This window comes from Pogona vitticeps, chromosome 9 (genome assembly GCF_051106095.1).
Source record: "Pogona vitticeps strain Pit_001003342236 chromosome 9, PviZW2.1, whole genome shotgun sequence".
In the NCBI taxonomy this organism is placed as follows: Eukaryota; Metazoa; Chordata; class Lepidosauria; order Squamata; family Agamidae; genus Pogona; species Pogona vitticeps.
In genome coordinates this window covers 24,659,065-24,681,570 of record NC_135791.1, presented here as the reverse complement: position 1 = coordinate 24,681,570, position 22,506 = coordinate 24,659,065, and the positions used below count along the sequence as shown (strand labels likewise).

At 43.9% G+C, this 22,506-nt stretch overlaps 1 protein-coding gene and 1 long non-coding RNA gene across 3 annotated transcripts in view; one reads left to right on the top strand and one right to left on the bottom strand.

The window, feature by feature from the left end:
- Positions 1 to 389: 389 nt before the first annotated feature.
- On the bottom strand, positions 390 to 21,222 carry LOC140702105 (uncharacterized). Of its 2 annotated transcripts, none has more exons than XR_013538430.1 (2): positions 21,034 to 21,222; positions 390 to 13,485 (listed from the first exon to the last, which is right to left on the bottom strand). It is a non-coding gene; the product is annotated as an uncharacterized LOC140702105 (long non-coding RNA). The 2 variants fall into 2 exon arrangements; XR_013538429.1 differs by lacking the exon at positions 390 to 13,485 and adding an exon at positions 18,809 to 19,781 and having other exon boundaries at positions 21,034 to 21,137.
- Positions 19,973 to 22,506, top strand: part of MEIS3 (Meis homeobox 3) — a 47,071-nt gene continuing 44,537 nt past the window's right edge. Inside the window, exon 1 of the mRNA XM_020787334.3 lies at positions 19,973 to 22,140. Within this exon, the coding sequence (XP_020642993.2) occupies positions 22,129 to 22,140 (12 nt within the window). The 5' untranslated portion in view covers positions 19,973 to 22,128. The remainder of the gene's footprint in view (positions 22,141 to 22,506) is intronic.

Below are 22,506 nucleotides of genomic sequence, written 5' to 3'. Positions count from 1 at the left end.
TTGCTTTGGATTTTGGTTTAAGAACCGCTCCCTCCCTGCTACCGCCTTTTCCACACTCTCCTTTCTCACCTGCCCCCTTCTAGCTCCATTAAAGGAAAGGATGGGGAAATGCACAGGTTTGACCCCCTTCCTGAAAATCCAGCAGAAGGGGCCTGGGTTGACCATCGCTGAGCCAGCCTCCTATGCCCAGATGAGGCAGGAGACCTTCTGCTGGAAGCCACTTAGACCTCTCTCTCTCTCCTGGAGGGAAGACCACTCTTTAGCACATGGGTGTTAAAGAGTTGACACTGTGCGAATAAAGGGATGGCCGGCGTGCGAATGAGGCCGAAGGGGGCCATTTGGCAAAGCGGTGCTGATTTCTCGTGACAGTTTGGAGGCAGAGCTACTCCGGGTAGTTCACTGAACGTAGATGAAGCTCCATCTTGCAACTTTAGTCTCGGTCATTTTCAGCCAGGTTTTGCTGGCTTCTCATTTCTTCCTTGGCCTCATAAAGTTTGGGGGAAAAGACGAAGACGTTTGCAGAACAAATGTGGTATTTCAGTGTAAAGGTATTTGCACCTGAGTTCTGTTTCAACTTAAGCGAATCACCCGCTTTCTTTTCTTTTCTTTCTTTTTTTCCCCCCGTTGAAACTTGAACTTTACTTGTCATGGGTTTCAAAGGACCAAAAAAGGGTTGTGAGACTCTGATTCAGATGGAGTTGTGTTTCAAGTAAATAAATAAATAAGCTCCCTGTGGATTAATTTATTGATTATAGACCATCAGTATGAGAAATCAGTCTAACACATTCATTTTTTGGGGGGGGGGGCTGCTTATTTATCTCCATCTTTCTGTACCCTTTTCAGGCACAGCCCAAAGGAAAAATAACAGTCATCGTTTTAAAAATAATAAAAATAGAAAAAGACAAAAATCTGTGCCACCTTAAAAGTCTAACTACCTTTGGACTTTCCATTTAAAAGTACGTTTCCTGGGCAAAATCCACCTTGCCGTGAACTTTTGGAACTATTGTTCTTCCCACGGGTGAACATCTGATGAAGTGGTTTTTTAATCCATGAAAGCTCGTGTATTGTATGATGATTTTTTTTAGTGGTCAGTAAATATGTTACCTAGTTTTGCATTCGTGACCGCAGACCACCCCCCTCACAAAAGGGGTAGCCTCCGCCAAAAGACAGCTGCTGTTTTAGGATGGGGCTACAGAGCTTAGAAAAGTTAGATTTTTGGCCCACAATTGCTAGAACACCCCAGTCAGCAAGGCTAACTTTCCCCAAAGTCTGGATCAAGGTTGCTTTCAGTCACAGGTGACTGCCTTCGAGAAAGGCCGCTGAAAATTAGGTCTGTTGACCAATTAAACTTTGCTTTTGTTTGTTAATAGTCTTCCTTTAAAATATTTGATTTTATTTTAATTTATTTGCACATCACCAGCCCCTGAATCTAGGCTCCTGTTTAGCATATTGCTGGAAATGTGATTGTAAAGATGTTAATTTTGCAGCCCAATAAACCAAAGTCTTTCATATATTATTTTTTCCTTCCTTGTTGCAGTGACGTCAGAGACCCAGAATAACTTGTCAGATAAGACGGATCTTCAGTTTGCATCCCCGCTGATGAATTGCAGTTTTAACAAATAAATTAAAATTCATGATCACCGCCCCCCCCCCACGATCCATGTAATGAAAACTTGAGCTGATCAATTGATTGTTTGACTGACCCATGTTGGGGACCCAAATGATAATAAGGACTAGAAGGGTGTGGGAATGTGCAAAGTAAAGTTTGTGCATTAAAAGATGGATGAGACGGTCCGTGCTGGTTTTACAGCGTCATCGGTGTCACACATTTGTGGTGCAGAATTTCATGCCTATAAGTCGTGGAATTATTTCTTGCAACGAAAAGGAAAGTAGTGTAATGTTTTAAAGACCGACAGATCATTTCACAAATGCAAGAGTTAGGTGATTGCTTTATCGAAACACACAAACAAAAAATCACACAAATGGCAAGCTTTTGTGGGTAGAATCTCACTTCCTCAGGCTGTGTCTCACCCTTTGATGGACAGTTCAGGGAACAATTGTCCCCAGAATTTGTGGCAGATGCTCCCTGGTAGGGAGGGTTGGAATTTTCCACCCCAAATTCCGAACAAAGGATTTGTTAATTTGTGTGGTTTTTTTTTTTTTTTTAGTGCTTCAATAAAGGTATCACCTAACTCATTTTTAGGTGATCCCGAACCACACCACCTTTTCCGGATTCATGTCAGTGTGAGTTTTTGTGGATTATAATATCTTTTTCCTTGAAGCACTCAACTATAATCTACAAAAGCTCAATGGGAATATATTGGTATCGAAGGTACGATAATATTTCTTTTTTTAAAAAAAATTATTTTAATTTTAATTTTAATTTTTTGCTTTTGCTCTCTCTGCTGAAACAAACTCATGTGGCTTTGGAGGCTTTCCCCCCTCCTTTTTGCTAGCTCCCCCCCCCCCTTTTCCCCATCTCTGCTATTTAATTTTATTGACAATTTTTTTTCCAAACATCCTCTTTCTCCACTCATGTTCTTCTCTAACATATCTTACAAAGGAACCACGCGCTGCAACTGACGCTTCTCATATGGAAATCTGCTAAAGAAACAGGCCTTTCTTGGCCAAAAAACAAAGGCGTATTTGAGATGTAACTGTGGGGAAACTCCCTTCTGAACCGAGGGTCTCATGGTGGCTGATTTGCCCAGAAATGAGAGCTGTGATAAGTTAAAATGGCAACATGTATTAATGGGATGAGAGGCTCAGTTAGCTGATCAAGATGGATTTTGCAAATAACTAGTCTTTTCAGAGTAATGAATAAGGTAATGGATATTTACAAAGGTACTTCTGTATGTATAATGAGTAACTAGTTGAGTTATCCAGCTGTAACTTAGTTGTAATTGAAGTTACATATGTCTAACAAGTAACACCTAGTTCCTTTCAAACAGTACTGTAAAAAAGGGCATTTTGGAAAGATTTTGATAGGATACTGCTAAAAGGATGCCTCATTTTATTTATTTACTTAAAACATGTTTACCCTGTTTTTCTGCTTAAGAAGGACCCAAGATGGCTTACATCATTAAAAAGACAATATTTAAAGCTGAAAACAATAAGTACGCAAATGCTAAACAGGATCAAACAAACACCACTCGGAGAAATGGTAAAAACAATGAATTCTAAAAACACATTCAAAGCAGAAAGGCACAACAGTTTGTTTAAAAATCCCGCCCAGGCAGCCCGTCGTTGAGGGAGAACCGGCCTGAAAAGGAAGGTCTTCAGCTGCTGGCGGGAGGGCAGCCAAGATTGGCCCAGTCTGGCCTCCAGTGGGAGGGAGTTCCAAAGTCTCGGAGCCTCCACAGAGAAGGCCCCTGTCCCGAGTCCCCATCAGATGCACCCGTGAAGGTGATGGGACAAAAAGAAAAGATTTTCCCGATCCTCTTAATACCCAGGCAGGCTCTTGTCTCTTCTCAGTCCTAGGTGACAAGAAAAAATATTCCTTGATTTTCTCTTTTATGGGTTTTTCGGTATTTTCAGAGTACAATATCAGAAGGAGCCGCCAGAGAAAACCACGGGGTATTTCCCTGAACTTGGCAACTAGCTAACAACACGGGATGCAACAGATTATACTTGCATCATGCGAGCAGGAATTTCAAGAATAGCCGTCTGGCTGCTGAGAAATATTCTGTACAGAAATGCAATAGAATTCTTCTAAAAATGCAACATGCTTGCTGTGTTCAGGGTGTGTGTGTGTGTGTGTGTGTGTGTGTGTGTGCATGTGTGTGTGCATGTCGTGTGTGCGCATGCGCACTTCTCTGAGAAGAAGGGCACTAGAGATATTTTATCCGAACTACAGAGACCTGGGCCAGAGGTGGTTCTTTGACTCTCTGTGGCTGGAAATAAGAATTCTTCGAAATAATAAAAAAAATTCTTTTGTCCTGTTTAGACTGAGCCTAAACTAAGGAGAAAGCGGAGCTTCCCATTTTGACTCCGGATCATCTCTTAAGGAGGTGCTCCCTGCTCCTTTTTTCCAAGATTTCCAAGAGACCTCTGATGAGGGTGGGCTGGGGGAGCCCCGACCTTATAAAATCAGAAAAATAAACAAGGTTTAAAAACAGAAACTTCTCACCTCCCCCCCCCAGCCTGTCCCTTTCTCTTGACAAGGAAGCCTCTTGGCTAAGTTTCCGAAGAATAAACAGGAGGAGAAGAAGCAACGCAAGTATCGGCCAAAAGCACTTTTGGAGTGAAAATTTGTCATGGAGTTGGAAGAGGGACGTAGAACGCTCCTTCTTGCACTGCCAAGTGGCTGCATTCAAGATCTTCAAGTTTGTGTGGATTCTTCTAAAAACCTGCCTGCCGTGAGAAAATATTTCCCCTTGAGGCATAACAGCCGAAGCATCCTCTTGGTTGAGGGATGCTGAGAAGTTGGTCTGAATGAATACTTTGGAGGACTCTATTCATGTTCCCCCCCAGTAACAGCTGTATGCCAACTCCCTCCCCTGCCCCAGCTGTTTCTAGGTTGTGGCCCTCATGGAATGGTTTGTCTTTGGAAAAAAATATATAAGTGGCTGTCGTCAACACCGTCAGCCCCTTAGCTCTGGAGCAAGGCGCTTCCCGATTTCTTGTGTTACTGATCATCTGTCGTTACAGCTGAATTCGCATTAACGTTCAGGTCTTGAGCAGGATGGAATCAGGCGTGCAAACAGAATCTCTGTGTCTAGCGGCTTGAGACCAATTGCAAAACCAAGCAGAGGAACCTGAAAGATACAGGAGGTGAGAAAAGCTTCTGCTGTGAGCATCATAACACAGGCTGCAGGTAAGGAATCCCCTCTTCTAAGGGTCAGTGTTCAGTACTTGTGTGTGTGTGTGTGAGAGAGAGAACGTATGTGTGTCTATTCACTCCATTTTAGAAAAGCCAGCCCATTATTATGCTCTCCTGAAAAATGTGCTCACGGCGTAGGTGTTCACTCTTCTCCTGTGTCTGTGGCTTTTCTTGCCTTCTGTTGTTATTTTTATACATTGTCTGTTTCAAGCTGTATCCCATTTGCAGGCAAAGAGCCCTGTCTCTTGTGCCTGTTTAATGCTTTCAGGCGCTGCTAGTGCTTCTGTCTGTCTCTTGAGAATAGCTGCTGTCATCATCATCGCTAGTACAGCTTCATCTCCCCGTTGGCAACCCAAGACGTTCTACCCACGCCAACCAAACTTTTTCGCCAACTTTATAGAAGGCCACTTTGTATTAAGATCCAGCATCTCGAGTATCCAGAAATGTGAGTTGGTCAAAATTCCCAGGAAATAGTAAAATGGGGAAAATATCACTGTATATCACACACACACACACACACACACACACACACACACACAGAGAGAGAGAGAGAGAGAGAGAGAGAGAGAGAGAGAGAGAGCGATTGAAAATTCAAAACTTTTTCCCTATCATGTATAATTTCTCCCTCTTTTCTTTCAAATAGTTGACATAAAATACTGCCAGGGTTCCAGACACTTTTCCTGAGCCTTCATTCTTTCAAAAATTCTGTAACACTTGTTAACTGAGACTAAACTGCATTTCACAAAGAAAAAAAAAAACACCTTGTTCTGTTCTCCATTTTCACATGTCTTTTGTGGTTATAAAAGAAAAAAACTCAGTGCAATGAAGAATTATATAACGATTTTCAACAGAATCTAAAACACATTACTGTTGCCCTCCCCACACCTCCTTCCTTGCACACGTTTTGCATTTCCCCCTCACACCAGCGCTGAAAAGTGAGATTAAACTCATTTATCAATCGGATTCTAAACTTTTCAACAAGATGGCGGTTTTTAAATAATCCTTTGGGAGCTTTGCGGTGAGAAGATTTAAGAGGACAAGCTCACATCCTGTGCAGAGTTTGGAAGTAAATACATACAGGTAAAGTAATATAACTATTAGCTGTTAATTTAAGCTGATCCGGGGATGGAAGGTGGAAATGAAATTAGTTACAAGTAACTTGTTACTCTACAGTAATTAGTAATGCATCATAGTTACAAAGTTCCTTTTTAGAAATAATAGGTAACACCTACGTTTCGTTCCAGGGTTACATTTTTAAGCCATTTTAAGAGGCATTTTTCAAATTTGCCGTTCTCCTGCCCTCCACAATCTATAGACAGAGGAGTGTGTTGGGTGTATTTCAGTATTTGACACCCCACCTGTCTGGGGACGAGGGGGGAACACGATGGGTCCGTTGGTTGCATGAACTGAAGGCTTATAAAACCAGCCAAAATCCTTTCCAACTTAGATTCCTTGAAATCAAATGTTTGGCCATGGCATTGCCTTTCTCTAAATTTCTAACCCTTCAGAGAGGAACTGAAGCAATGAATCAGTCAGAATCTTAAACAGGGGCATTCGCTCTGGGACGTTGGAGAGCAGCTTTTTGGATTCGCCTCCAGTAATCCCCTGCCAGCATGATGAGCGGTCACACTGCAGGATTCTGAGCGCTGTCACCCAAAACAGTGGCGTTGCCTTGAAACCATTTTTACTCCTAAAATAAGCACTCCTTCTGTATAGGGAGTGGGCAGGGACATATGGCCCCTCTGACTGTTTCAAGTAACTATGCTCATGATTCCTTACTGTCAGCCTCACTCTGGCCGGCATTTTGGGTGGTGTGAGGTCCCATATGCCTTGAGGACCTCAGGTCCTCTAGCCTTATTCTAACAGAAGGCATATCTTGTATCAGTGAGCTGAGTTACAGGGCAGTCCTATACACATACTGATGACCTAGAAGAAGTAGGGATTCCCTCCTAGGCAAAGGAGTATAGACTCAATACCCTAGCGATTACCCTACTGCTTGAACAGTTAAGACATTTTTCCTAATATTCAACCGAAATCTGTCTTCCTGCCCATTTTTAAGAGCCACCTCTCTACAGCCATCCCTTCTTATTCACCTTGTATTTGTCTACTTGGAAAAGTTCCTTTAAAAAAAAATCAAGCTCCTAGACATCATGAACTAGCACGCCTACCACTGTATTGGGTGGAGGAATCTGGAAGCCATACCTAATCCAAGAATGGAAACTTTCACAGTTCTGCTTTTTCTCCCAACCTCTTCTTGTCAACCTCACTGTAGGCTCCTCGGGGCTAGAGACCAGTTCCTTTCTTTGGCTGGTGTCCATCTGCTACTCATGCCTCAGGTACCCTCGGTAGTGCTTGTTGTTTAGTCATTTAGTTGTGTCCAACTCTTCGTGACCCCCATGGACCAGAGCACACCAGGCCCTCCTGTCTTCCACTGCTTCCCGGAGTTGGGTCAGATTCATGTTGGTTGCTTTGATGACCCTGTCCATCCATCTCGTCCTCTGTCGTCCCCTTCTCCTCTTGCCTTCACACTTTCCCAACATCTGGGTCTTTTCCAGGGAGTCTTCTCTTCTCATGAGATGGCCAAAGTATTGGAGCCTCAGCTTCAGGATCTGTCCTTCCAGTGAACGCTCAGGGTTAATTTCCTTCAAATCGGTAGTGCTACATATAAACAAATAAATGACCATTGAAATTGATAGGGCTTACTTCAAAGTTCACGTGCTTGAGAGCAGGAAGGAAGGAAGAGGAGCTAAGGTAAGAGGCAACATGATGGGAAACTGGTTGGATGGTGAAATTCCATCCTTGCCTGATCCTTCACTCCTCCTGGTTCTCCCCCAAAACTGCTCTTGTTCTCCAGAGAAAGGTGATTATTACGCTACTCTCTGTGTGATCTATTTACCATAATAAAGACAGGAGCCTTTGAACTTTTATTATCTGAGGCCAATACTCCCTCTCTCTCTCTTTTTTTGCGGAACCCAATCCTTAAAATACTCTAAAGACTTTCCTCTGGAGATTTACTTTAAGAAAGATGTTGAGCAGGGAAAAGGCAGGGAGAAAGCTTAACGTCCAGCTTCCTGAAGGTTCTGCTTTTCGATCGCCACCCACCACCTACTTCTTCATGGCACACAAAGGAAAAAATTATTTTAACCAAAATTATTTTCCCCTCACCCCAAACTGCTGACCCTGGCTTTCCATTCCCCATTAGCTATAGTAGGGACAAAGTCATCTCTCTCCCTGGTTCGGTTGGAAGTACACCTTGTTCTCAAATGCTGTGGGGAAAATTGCCTACCCAAAGACAAAAACACACAAAGATGCAGACAGACACACAAACAGGTTTGCTCGTATAGGAAGGTAACACTCTGGAGAAACACAGAGCCACAATTCAGAATATATTTTACGGGAGGATGGGGTGGAATACAGTCACTGTCTTCTAAATATTTATATATGCTTGAATAGGTTTTAATGCTTGCTTAATTGTCATTTTAAACAAATTATTTACAATATTTTTCTGAGTATAAGATGCCCCCATGTATAAGACGGCCCCCACTTTTCTAATCCAAAATTAAGAAATCTAAGTGGGGCTTAGCAAGTGCAGGGGGAAAGGGATCAAAGTGCCGCAGGATCGCTTTGATCCCTGCTTTCCCCTCCATTTGTTTTTGTTCTCTCCTCAACTTACTTCTGTGTATAAGATGACCCTCAATTTTTCGTCTAAAGATTTTAGACAAAAGTATAGTCGTATACACAGAAAAATATGGTACTAGATTTTATACGGTTGGGTTTCAGTATTCTAAGCTGCCTTGAGTTCAATACATAGAAGGAGGAAAGCGGTATATAATTATATAAATAATTAAACAACATACCTTGACCTCGAGTGTATCCTGAAGCTGAGGCTCCAATCCTTTGGCCATCTCATGAGAAGAGAAGACTCTCTGGAAAAGACCCTGATGTTGGGAAAGTGTGAAGGCAAGAGGAGAAGGGGATGACAGAGTACGAGATAGCTGGACAGTGTCATTGAACCTACCAACATGAATTTGACCCAACTTCGGGAGGCCGTGGAAGGCTGGAGGGCCCGGCGTGCTCTGGTCTATGGGGTCATGAAGAGTTGGACACGACTTAACAACTAAACAACAACAACAATTTATTCGTATAGTATCAAATTCCTGCAATGTTTAATGGGCTATTTTGATAGAGCAATCAACTAAAGTATTAGTTGACTGATTGATTAAACTGTGACTTACACACACGTGTATTGTTGTTCTTATACATTACCACAATAGGTAATAAAACCAAAAATATCATTCACCTTTCCCTCTCTCATCAAGTCGTAATTTTTGCTAATTAAATTGCCAGTGATCTTAGCTGGCCAGTAATGTGTTGAGAAAGCAGCTCTATGGAAGCTTTTTGCAATATGCAAATATGCTTAAACCTAATCTCGGATCAATTCATTAAGCTGGATAAAGGTTGGTAATTAATTGGCTAAAATTATTCAATGAGCGGGCAGTTCAAGTCTCCGAAGCCAATCGGTGGTATGGTGGTATCATCAACCTGCAAAAGGACAAAACTGAACAGGTGGAGATGATTTAAGAGTGGATATCCTGGTTTTTGCCTAAATAAACAGGAATACAAGGAGTCTGATTGTGGTGGGTGGATGTTCCTTTGCTCTTCCAAAATGCAGAAGGAAAATTTTCCACCAGGCATTCCATCTGCAATGGGATCCATCGTCCTCGCAAGCAAAATTGGCAAGATCCGCCCTGACTCTTTTTCCAGATCATTTCCCCAAGAAACGCAGAGGTTCCTCTGGATCTCTTGGTCTACAGGAAACAGCTGAAAATCAGAAAATTACTCTTAAAGGATCACTGCGGGAAGATAATGTGATATTTATTTGAACGGGCAAATTAGCTGATGAATCGGTTAAAAGCACGGAGGTTATTCCTCAACAGAAACCTTTAAACACTTACAGACTTAAAAAGCAGCTCTTTGGCAAAGGTTTATTTTAAAGTTTATGATAGAGACTGTTATAGATTTCTATAGATTGTTGGAAATGGGTGTGATAGGCTGGGGGGAAAAATGAAAGAAACACCCTGTAGAATTGCATATTATTCTTTTTTTTTGGAAAATGACTTTTTAAGAAGGATAATTCCTGGGCACCAAAACTGTTATTTGGGACTCCATGTTGAATTTTGTGTCTAAAAATATTTTCTTATCTCTACCACAGCCCAAGACCTCCGGACTCATTCAATAGGGCGCCTTCCTCCTGCTAAAGATATTCCAGTTATTTAGGCAATAGAGTTAGTTTCTCTTTTATCAAGGTGGGAAAAATTGTTCTCTTTGGGTATTGCGCAAGCAAGGATGTCATGGTAGACAGCCAGGGGTGTAGTAAAACCAGGGTTTCCTGAGTCAAAGCCATCAAATCTTTTCAGTAGCGAGGTCTGTGGCATCGTTGGCCACCTGCTTTAGGCTTGCGTGCTCCATCTGAGACGAGCCACAGTTGACCCAGTCGTTGGGAGAGATGTCAATGTTCCAAGCAACATGATGTTGTTTCCTTACCTGTTATGCAAAATATTTGAGGGTGTTTTTGTCTTGAGTGGGCAATTAAAAGCTGCCAGGTTTACCAAAGACCTGCTCCTCTTTTGTTGATATAGATCTGTTTCATTTTTGGACTCTTTGTGGGGTTGGAACTGGATATGTTAATTTTTCTGAACGTGGACCTCTGTGTCCACATTTACCGCTACATGGCTGTTTCTCCATGCCATCTTCGGAGAGGATTCTCCGCCTGTGTAAGTGAGATGGAATGATGCTTGTTCACGAAATCCTTGTGTGAACATAAATACCATATTTTTCTGTGTATAAGACACCCCATGTATAAGACGCCCCCCACATTTCTAATCCAAAATTAAGAAATGTAAGTGGGGCTTAGCAAGGGTGTGGGGGGGAAAGGGATCAAAGTGCTGAAGGATAGCTTTGATCCCTGCTTTCCCCTCCACTTGTTTTTGTGCTCTCAGCAGCTTACTTTCGTGTATAAGACAACCTTCAATTTTAGTCTAAAGATTTTAGACAAAAGTATAGTCTTATACGTGGAAAAATATGGTAATTTCCATTTGCATGAGTAGTCTCTCCAGTGGATGATACTTCTTCCATATTACCTGGTGCCACATCTTGCACTGCCTCTGATGGTATCAACCCCCTCACCCCATATTCCTCAGGAGAGGGTTTTCATGGGACATTTTGGGCTGCGATGGGGATGGAAAACCCCTTATAGCCAATACAGCATTTCACCCATGATTCAAATTAATTCATCTTTTGGCTGGCAAATTAATGGGTAGGAAGCATGTTTGAATCCATGGCGCAGCCTTACAATTAACCCAGTGAAGTCACTGATCAATGAAACCACTACAGGCTTAATCAAATCAGACCAGTGCCAGTTTTGAAACATGGGCTCTGCTCCTGTGCCGTGTCTCCAGTATAAGGATTATGCACAGATCAGGGTTTCATTGTGCTTTGGCTCCAGTTGGAATAATTTACCCAAATTTGCAAGATTTGAATGAGAGGGAAGAGAAAGGAAAACATATGTAATTTTTTTTTTGGTGTTTTGAATCACATCATCCAATTTGGATGGCCCAGTGAAATGTCTCCAAAATTTCATTTCCAGTTTTTCTGTTGGTGCAAATACAGGTCCTTTTAAAACATTCTTTCTGAACACAACAACAACAGCAGCAGCAACAAGCAATGTGCTCCCCTTTTATTTCATTTATCTGGGCAGGAGAGTGGTTCTCAAGGCGAGAGCGAGGAGTCGGACACCTTCACCCCCTGCTTTCAACCTGGAAATGAGTTATTGGATGGGCAGAAAGAGAAGGGAGGGCGATGCTGAGAAAGATTTCTTTTAACTGAAAATTGTATGTAACGAGAGGTCATAAATGTGAGTACTGCACCTTTAAATTCACAGCTGCCATGCAATAAATATATTTTACGTGGTGGGGCATTTCAAAGGCAGCATTCTTGGCGTGTTTTCTTGTGTATAATGGAGGGGCTGGTTTAACGCAGCAACATAAACACTCCGGGCCTTGTTGATTTTATGGACTAGCACACTGGGTAATTTATGATAAAGTATCCGAGAATCAGCCAGCTCTGGATGGCTTGGAGGGGGTGGCGGGTGGGAGAGAAAAAGGGGAGCGATAAAAGGAGGGGAGGATTACAAGGGGTGCATTACGTGAAATCTGAAACAAAATGAAAGGCTTAAAAAATGTTTTTAAGGGCGATGGTGGATGAAATTAGGCTACGTTCCTGCAGATGGTCAGACGTCATAAGAACAAGATGGTATACTGGCAAGACTTGGCTGTAGGCTTGCAAACGGCCACCGGGCAGCTCCAGAGCAGTTTATGTCTGTTCTCCCCTTCCCGTTGGTCCTCACAGTGAAGTAGGTTGGTTTGAAAGATAATGAATGTCCATGATGAACATACTGGATCTGACCTCATTTCAGGATCTAGGAATGGATGGGTCTATGTTGGTACTTTGATGGAGACCGCCAGCAATCTTCAGATAGGGCTATGGATCAGAAAGACAGAGACCACCAGCCATTTCCAGATAGGGCTACAGCTAGGAAAGAAGGCTGCCTGGAATTCTGGAGAACTGCTTTGGCTCACAGCTGACAGCAATGGATTTGAAGGGCCAATGTGAGGCACTTCTCCATCTCCCCCCCTCCCCCCCAAAAAAGCAAAGCAGAGGTTGAAAATCCCCCTGGGAACAGGGATCATAAAAGAGAACACACCTAGTCTTGTCTGATTTGGAAGCTAAGGAGGTCTGGCAATCATTATTCTAGCATCCACTGTGTTTAGCTGAACGCCGTGGCATTGGGCAGGACGGTTGATGTCACAGGTCCACATCCATCATATATATGAGTACATCTCCTGTGGCTTAGCAGGTCCTCGGTATATCTCTGATGTAAAAGTGACATTCATTCACATTCACAGAGGCTAGTGTTATTTTTTCCCTCCCAGAGGCGTCAGATGACACAATGTTTACGTGCACACGTAACACAAACAAGTTTTCAAACTGGCTGCAAGAACATAGGATCCGATCCTTTTTTCAGAAGTAAGGACGTCTGTGTCCTGTCCGTGTCACTTTCTCATAGTTCAATACCATTTCTAAATTAATTCTACTTTTTTTAAAAAAAAATTCCCTTCACAATATTATTTCAGTGTGTATTCAAAGTGTCTGCTTTCTCTCCAAATGCACATTTAAACGATGTCCTGAGATGCTTCGGTAGATGAAAACTGAGCCATGTCCTTTAGAGACATGTGAAATGTAATGGAGAACTACGTCCCCATGAGTTTGTTAGTCCGAAAAAATCCCTCTCCCGTCATTTAATCAAGAAAGTTCCAGATTCCTTGGAGCACCTTGAGTCACAGAGGCAACTGCTGACGGGTGTCAAACCCAGGTCTTAAGGGGGGTCCCCCGTTACGGGGAAAAATGCATCTATACTCCCATTCTACCAATCAGCAACCAGACTGAAGATGGCCAATCAGCAAGCGGTCTTAGATAGCCAATCAGGAAACACGTCAGCATAGTAGGGTCGGGTGATTCAGATGGAGACCGATGGGGCATGGCAAGGCCAACGTCATGCGGAAGGTGGTATTCCACTCTGAGACTGTGATTTGTTAACAGACAAGCTGTAGAGGAGAGAACCGATGAACCGAATTAAACAATAAAATAAATTAAGTGATGGGCACAGACTTGACTCCAGGAAGTCCCACTTCGCATGCTGTGCAATCGATTTATGGAAACTGATCACCCAAGATAGAGAATTGTCCACTAACTTAGTTTTTTAAAAAAATTATTAAGGTAGCTGAGTAGAAAATAATAGAGCAGTTGACCGCTGTTTTTCATAACGATAGAGAAGGGGAGCTCTCTTTTGCCGTGATCTCTGTGTTTGTCTGTTGCAGGAGAACCAGCCCTGAGTCTTGTGACTCCGGAAGGGCTAACATGTTTTGCTCGCCACCAGCATCCCTGGATTGTTGCCTGTTTCTTTGGATGCAGGAGCCCTTCGGGAACCCCCTCTCCCCCCCAATGCTTTCCTGAGCTCCTCATTGCATTTAACAAAGTGGACTGTGATCCATGAAAGCTTATGGCAAGCCAGAGCTGGCCGTGGTAAGGGTGCCATTAGGCTCTTAATTGGGTTCGTGGAAGACAGCTTCAGACACAGGGGATAAGCAAGGGTAGGCGGCTTCAAAGGCGATGGATCTTGTTGTCCTCCCACCATTGATAAGACACTGGAATACAGAAAATGTGAATTTCGATGGTTCTCTTATCCCCTGGTTGCTCTCTGCCGCCACCCTAGCTTTCCAACAGCCCTCCTCTCCCTTCCCTTCTCTAGTCCAGATGTGATCTGAACAGCTGGCACACGGCTGCAGCAGGAGGGGTGGGGAAGATTCAAATGCTCTTACCCAGCAACTGGGGTGAACTGGGCCGGGAGAGTCATTAATCATTTTTGTAGGGAAAGCCGAACCGCAGTCTGTTCGCTGCCTGGCACGGGGTGGGGGCAGGGGCAGGAGGATGGGGAAATGGGGAAGGGGAGAGAGGTGGGTTTCATTTGGGGATGTGGCAAAGAGAGGGTCTGAATCTGAAGCTAGACTTTGGAGCCCAGGACTAACAAAGTTTTAAGAGATAAATTTCCCTCCCCCCTAAATAAAGAAAATGTTTTCTCGATGTCTTTCTCTGCTTATGGGCAAGGTCTCCCAAAGGCAGATGTATGAACTGGGGTAGAAGGCCGCATCCTGGAACAATTAACAACAGCAATAACAATAACAACAACAACGCTGCTACCATTAATCATCATCTTAGAACTGCAGAACTGAAAGGAACCCCCAGAGATCATCCAGTCCAGCCCCTGTCAAGGAGGCCCCGTGGGGGAATCGAACTGCCAACCTTTGGCTCCACGGCCAGAAACCGAAGCCACTGAGCTACCTAGCAGCTGCTTCAGTCACTTCAAGCCGACTTGAAAAGTACAGGTAGTTACAGCTGATCTTTCAAGATAAAAAAAATAAAAGGAGAAAAAGATGTGCAGGGAATTATGGGTTGAAGTTCCCAGAAAAATCTGGTTTGGGTGCAATACAACATCATTGTTTAAAACGTGACACCTCTGAAGTCAGGATGGTTGGGAGGGTTCCCTTCTGCCGTAGGGAGGATCAGGAAGAAAAGAAAAAAACTTTTCCCCACTAGTTTTCTTGCCTCTGCTCCCAACCTCCCTGCAAATCTAACTATTATGAGACACCATCCTATGAAAGAGCTGAAGACTATGTAATTTCCCCCCCCCCGGTCATGCTGCTGTTGCTACCAGATCATAGACTTGAAAGCATGAAGCAACCTCAATTTTGTGTGCATAAAAGCATGCCCGAGTTTGGCCTGTCCTTGGGCAAGGAATGGCCTGGGAACACCACCAGAAGTTCTACCACGTTTGGAAAGCTTGACAGAGATATATTTTAAAGCAGGAGGTTAAATTTCTTCCCGCCATGCTGATAAAATAATAATCACCATGCGCCTTCAAGTCAATTCTGACTTTTTCAGAGTTTTCCAGGTGGAGGCGCAGGAACCCAGCTGGGGAAAAAACATGGCCACCAGCAGAAAGCGGCGCAGGAGCCCTGTTTCTCAGCTCCTTGGTGCACCACCCATTGCTGGTTACAAATTTTTTGGCCTCCTTTTGCCGAACCAAAGAAAATGGATGTTTAACGCAGGCTGCCTCCCTTCCCCGCCACCTCCCTTCGATTAATAATATTTTAACCTTAAAGTTTGCACAAAAAAAAAGTACTTCAAGTGCTTTCTTCTTAAGCCTCCTCTCAGGGAAGATAATTGAGCAATTAGTGACAAATTGCCTTCAGTGGCTTTCCCCCCTAATGAAGCCTTATGTAACAAAGTGCCAATTAAAAGCTGATCCTGAAGAGAGAAAATGCACAGTTTTAAGAGTTTCCCAGTCTTTATCCCCCATTGCTACAACGCCTGCTTCTCTCGTTGTTTTGCTCTGCAGGCTTTTTCGGAGTATGTCCAGAGCCCAGCCTTGAACCGGTTTACTGGGCATTCTTGAAGAATCCTTCGTAATTCCTGTCAATGGTGGTGGGAGTCTCAGGACCGCCGTCCGAGAAAACTGCAGCATCCCTCCAAAAACCATCGATTCCCAGAATTTGGAGGGAAGAGAAGCCATGACAGTTACACGAGTAACCCACTTTTTTCTAAGAAAAGTCGGCCAAGTTTGAACGAGTGTGAGTTACAAGTGACAGAGCTACAGTGGTGCCTCGCTAGATGGTTACTCTGCATGACACTTTTTTCGCTAGACATTGACTTTTTGCAGTCGCTATAGCAATTCACAAAACAGTGATTCCTATGGGGGAATTTCGCTGGACAATGTTTGGTCCCTGCTTCGCAAACCGATTTTTGCTAGACGACGATTTTGACAGCTTCCTCTGCACTTGCAAAACAGGTGTTTTCGGGACCTAAGCTTCGCAAGACGGCAATTTAAACAGCTGATCGGCGGTTCGCAAAGCGGCTTTCCTATGGCCGATCTTCGCTAGACAACGACGATTCTTCCCCATAGGAATGCATTAAACAGGTTTCAATGCATTCCAGTGGGGAAATGCTTTTTGCTAGACAATGATTTCGCTAAACAGCGATTTCAGTGGAACGGATTATCATTGTCTAGCGAGGCACCACTGTACCTCCAACAATGTGCAGAGGATTTCTTTCTTGTATTGAAAGTGGAGCGAAATTATCTTTTTTCGTCTTTTTAAAAAAAAGGTGTCGCTGATTAATACAAAGTTATGCTTCAGCCAGGGGAGTGTTGAGTAATGTTCTAAATATTTATACAGGCTGGTCCAGGGTGGGTGGTGGGGGCTGCTGACTCTATTTAATGGAGGGACGGATCTGGGAACAGGATTCGGAGAAAACAAGAGACGGGTGCGGATTTATTTCAGGGCTCCAGGTATTGTCAGACCGCTGTTTCAATCCGTCCTGGCCACCATAGTCAATGGTAAGGATGATGGAAATTGCAATCCAGCCACATGGGGCTACCTGAGATTTTAAAAGTTTTACGTGCTATTTAAAGATACAGTTCGGCTCTGCTGTGAAATAATTTAGATGCAATGGTATTATTAGGGATAAAACAGCCAGCCCTTTGAGCAGGCTAAAGGTTGGAAGGGGCTTTCCTCCCCCCCCATCATCCTGTTTGAGACCCTTGTCGAGCTGAGCAGCGGGGGAAGAGTGGGGGAAGGCCACCAAAGGAGCGGTCAGAGGCCAAAGGTCCTCCTTCCTACACTGAGTCTGGTAGCAGGATTGTTCCATTTTGGCTTCATTGGGATCCGTGTTCAAATATTCTTACTGTATATCCATCTGTGCTGTGCTTTCCCAGCTATCATCCTTCTGCATCATAACTTCTGGAATATGTGAACTGGCAGGCTTCACTTTTTAAAATCTTTTAACCACTGGCCTTGAGGATGCTGGAGTGCGCTTGCCTTTGCGAACAGATGAGCAGAAAAGAATGTGAGAAATCTTAGCCCACCAACTGTATATTGTGGGATTTATATGTATAAAGAAAAATGCTTGAGTGCTCTGCACAAACATTTGGGGTACATGTATGTTTTAATTTGTCCCTTTGTTAAGGCAGTAATTACAGCAATGCAGATTTTAAATCAACACTAAAGGACACACGGGTTATTACATCAGCAAGCTCAAACAGAAGCAGAAGAAATAGACACAAAGGTCACTACGGAAAAACCAGTGGTGAGCAAATTTCAGATACCCCTGTGTTGCTGGGATTGCAATTTCCATCATCCTTACCCTTGGCTGTGGTGGCCGGGATGGGAGGAAACTGCAGTCCGACAATACCTGGAACCCTGAAATAAATTCACACCCATCTCTTCTTTTCCCCTACCCCTGTTCCTCCCCAAATTCTCATTTCCACATCAGATTTTAAACTGTAGATTCCTTGGGGCAGGCACTTGTTAGATTTTGGAGAGTGTTGCACACATTAAACCTTATGTACCAGGATACTGCACATTTACTCTTTAAGATCTCCAGTTCGCTTAGGTGCTGTGATTGGGGCATGTTAGTTAATGTACATTGGGTGGCATACAGAATACATGGTTTGGGGGAAATCTATCCGCCTGCATTGAGCATTTGGGTGTATTATATGGCCTCCATGCCATTTGTTGCTGTTATATCCCATCAAGTCGCCTCCCACTTAACGGAGACCCTATGACTTCTTTTAGGAAGTCAGTCCATCTTGTATTATGTCTTCCTCTTTTCCTGCTGCCTTCTATACGGCCTCTCAAAATTCTTCACCCTATATGAGGGCCAGCATGTGCAGAGTGGAAAAGTTTTCTCCAGGGGGAAGGAGAAGCATTTGTTCTCCCCTCCTGCGTTCAATTTTTGTTTCGGGCACTCGCCCTGGAAAGCAGGCTTCGGTTTCTAGGAGAGTGCAGAAAAGAAAACAACTCAAAATACTGTATTTCCCAGAAAAATGTTGTCTCGAGCATTTGGGGTGCACGCCAGTTGTCCTTCTTCACCTGGATCTTCTAAATGTGGCATCTGGGACAGCTCATTTTATTTTAAATTAAATAAATTGTAAATGCATCTCCCCTCTCTTGCATATGCTTATTCTTCAGCTCCTGCCCGGTCAACTCTCCAGAAGATAGGAAGGAGGGAAAGGTTGTCTTCCCGGTTAGCAAAGAGTTGGGGTTGTGCCAGAATGGTCCCTGCAACTTTTCAAAAGTGTGGTTTCCCCATGGAAGACACTTCCATTTTAACGCCTTTCTTCTTGAACTGCTGGATAGCGCAGTGGCTTGGAGGTTGAGAGTTCGATTCCCCCCACGGGGCCTCCTTGAGAGGGGATGACCCACCCATAGGGTCCCTTCCAGCTCTGCCGTTCAAAGGCTATCATTAGGACCCCCTGGAATGTCTTTCGGTGACATTTTTGATCTTACGAGAACATTGCAGGAAGGCCGAACATGTATTTGTTTGTTTGTTTGTTTGTTTAGAATTACACATCTCTTTCTCCTTACAGCAGAACTGAAGACGGCTTACATCATTAAAAGAAAAGACAATATTTAAATACAATAAGCATACAAATATTTTTAAAAAGAATTAAATTTTAAAAAAAGAATTGTATTAAAAACGACAATTAAAATCAACACTAGAACATATTTAACAGAGCATAACCATCTACATTACTCCACTGCTCCTCTGATTGTCTATACTCCCTTGCATCAGAAAAAGCCCTGTGGAGGAGTTATCTCGTGGCTTCTAATTCAAGTGTGGGAAACTGGAGTATTTGCTGGGAGGTAATTTTCCAAAGGAAGACAGAACATACACATGCTCTCCGGTCACTTCATCACTGAAGTAAAGGACGAGAATCCTAAACTCACCCATGGGAATTCAAAATTCTTTTCAAAGGGAATTTATTTTATATGGAATTGAGTGGGAACAGTAAAAAAAGAATAATTGTAGGAAAAATTCTCATTGGCACGCCAATTCAGGGTTAGACTTTTCTTGCACATAAACTTTAATCCTGATCTTAACCTCCCAGCTCTGTGGGTATGTCTACGCTCTGTAAACACAGGTGGATTCAACCACTCTTAAGCATTTTTTTTTGGCCTCCAGTTCAGTTCAAAAGCATCCAGGCCAACTAGCAAAGAGCCACGTGCCATTTTCGAGACTCATAGATTTATTTCATCCTGAGCTTTCAGGGGTATAGCCTAATTCTTCCGAAGCATGGAGTTAACTTTCCAGTCTCATGCCTTGCTTCCCACAGTGCAGAAACCACTGGTCAGCTCTGAAGCAGCCCATAAAGGAAATGAAGACAAAAATGACCTGAAAATATTGGATAAAAAACAAAGATCCATTCTTAAGATGTAAAACAAAGGTTAAATTTTATCCGTCGGAGTGGCTGGCTGTTTTTCCACCAGTGGCCACTTAAGGAAACCTGAAAACAGAGAATTGGAAATCTCAATATAGGTGTTTTAATAGTCTTGCTTCTGAAAAAGGCCACAGATGAATTCATTCATCCAAATATGTGGGGTTTGTTTAATGAATAAAAGACAGGCTTGGTCTCCCTTTATCTCTCCATGTCACTGGATGTTTAACCCACCTGTTTAATTTCACCAACCTGGGGGTCTAGCATGGATAAATCCCAGTTCTGGCTTTTCCCACCAAGAAAAGGATAACGTGCTAACACCAAACATAAATTACCGCACAGGAGATGTAAAGAGACACCCAAGGCTCTTAAAAGCCAATGAATGTTTTGAGCGCTTTCCTTGGGAATCTGGGTTTTCGCTCTGCGTTTCATTCCATTCCTTGTGTCCAAAGAAGTGGACGTGACCCCCGAAAGCTCGCATCAAAACATAATACCTAGTCTTTAAGGTGCCACCAAGAGTTTGCCTTTTTTGGGGGGGTCTTGTTTTGCTTTATTTTGTAGATTTTACCTGATACACTAAATTTCTGTTTCTCAGGGAGAGCCCACCAGTGGGATGAGGAAAAAAAACAAGAAGCCCACCACAACAGGAAACTGGGTGGCTGTTCGGTCCCCCCCCCCATCTCTTCCCGGGGTTGATGGTTTTAAAACCACCAGCATCAAGAAACCCACCCACCTCTAACTGGTACCCAGATTAAACACTGGTTCTAAAACCCTGGAGAAATGGAGAACACAGGGAGGGAGAAGAGAAAAGGAAGAGGGGGGGGGGGGAGAAGAAGCAGGTTGATGATGCTAAGGAGGTTGCACCTCGGAGATGCCTTTCTCCTTGGGCTAGAAGGGCTGATAACCTCAGTTCTGGTCTCCTTCCCATCAGAAGCAGGCAGAGAACGAGTTAACTAAAAAAAAAAAATCCTTCTACTTCCGGATGTGTTCATAGCTCAGGGCTGTGAAGCTGAGAGAGAGCATCTTTTCTTTCTCTGTCTCTCCCCCCCCCCTTTTCTTTTCCACATATACAGAAAAGGGAAAAGCCAGCAGCCACCTCCAGAGCAGAGCAGGCAACGAGGGGGGAAAACGCGAGGCGATCTCTCTGATTAATTTTTAAAGAGCATCCTCTCTCTCTCCATAAGAAAAAGAGAGAGAGAGATATAATAACGATCCTGATCATCATTTAAAAAAAAAAAATACAACCACCCCCCCCCAAAAAAAACCCCACTCCCAAGCAGAAGGCGCTTTGCTGCTTTAAGAGGAGGAGAAATTGACATACCCATCTTGATCTCTCTTCTCTCTCCCCCCCCCTCCATTCCCCACCTCTCTGTCGGCTGAGTAGAGGGGATCGGGGTGGGCTGGAGCTGAATTCTCTTCGGTGGGAGATGCCGGGTGGGGGGGCTTTCCGGAACCCCTGAGCCCCCCCACACCTCTCTCTGCCCCCCCCTTCGGTCATTCCTCGGGTCCCTCTTCTTCTCCCCCACCCGCCCCCTCCCCTCCCCAAAAAAGGAAGCCTTTTTCCCTTCCTCGCATCTTGCTGCTTTGCTACAATTGGAATCACAACCAGGGAGGGGGGGGAGGGCACAGAGGAAAGGGGGGGGCCCTGATGTCCATGTTTTAAAGGACAAGAAGAAGCGAAAGGGGGGAAAAGAGGAAGGAGTGAGTGTTTGTGTGTTGCGGAGAAAGGGTGCTCGTGGGGTTTAACCATCACACCCCCGTCCCTCCCCTCCTCTCTATCTCTCCCCCCCCCGAAAGCCCTTTCAAAGTACCACCGGGTTGTTGATATATATATTTCCACCTACAAGAACCATCAGTCTCTCCGCCGTTGATGGACAGCTACGGCGGCCAAAAGGCGGAAGAAAGGGTCTCCTTGGGAGAAAGGAAATACCGACAAGCAAGAAAATAGCCAAGTCTTCTTCTCTCTTCTCTCCTCCCCCCCCCCACCCCGCAACACAACCATGAAGGGCTCTCTCTTACCGGCATTTAACTAAGCTAGCCAGCGAGCGGAGGTTAGCGGGTTTAGAAAGACCCCTGGAATATTTAATTTCTGAATATTTTTCAATTCTTGGTCCCTTCACTCCTGAGCAATCCACAGAATCCTCGCCCCTTTCTGGTAGGGGAAAAAAAAGAGTTTATTTTTAATTTTAATTTTTTTATTTTTAAAAAAAAAAACTATTTGCAACAGTTTTTCCACCCCCCTCTCTCTCTGTGGATCCGGGTGGGCTTAGGAAAGGGGCCCAAAATGGGTCAAGATCGCCTCTTTGGAAAAAGCTGAAGCTTCCCGGCCGCCCCCCACCCCCAGGAGCCGCCTCCCCCCCGGGGGGGAGAAGCCACGAGGACAAGGAGCCCTGGAGAAAAAAGTTCTGAGCATCTGATGGCACAAAGGGTAAGTTTAGGGGTCTTTTTGTTAACTAACTCCAGTTTCTCTCTCCCGCATGAAATCTCGCCTGGAAAGATGTCCAAGGTTGCTTTCGCCTCTTGAAATTAAATTAAAAGTAAATTAAAATCAAAGGGGGCGATTCGTGATTTGTTGATTTGGAAATGTTTTTAAAGTAAAGTCCTGCTTATTGTCTTCAGCTTTTGGAGAGGGGCGGGTGGGGATCCTTCCAAAACTGATTTCCTCCCTAATTTAAAAGCAACACTCTCTGTGTTGTGAGCTTGAACCTGGATGTTTTAAAAAAGTCATCCTGCTCACTTCCAGGAACTCCCGTCTCAGCTGCTTATTTGTAAATATTTATCACCCCCACCCACC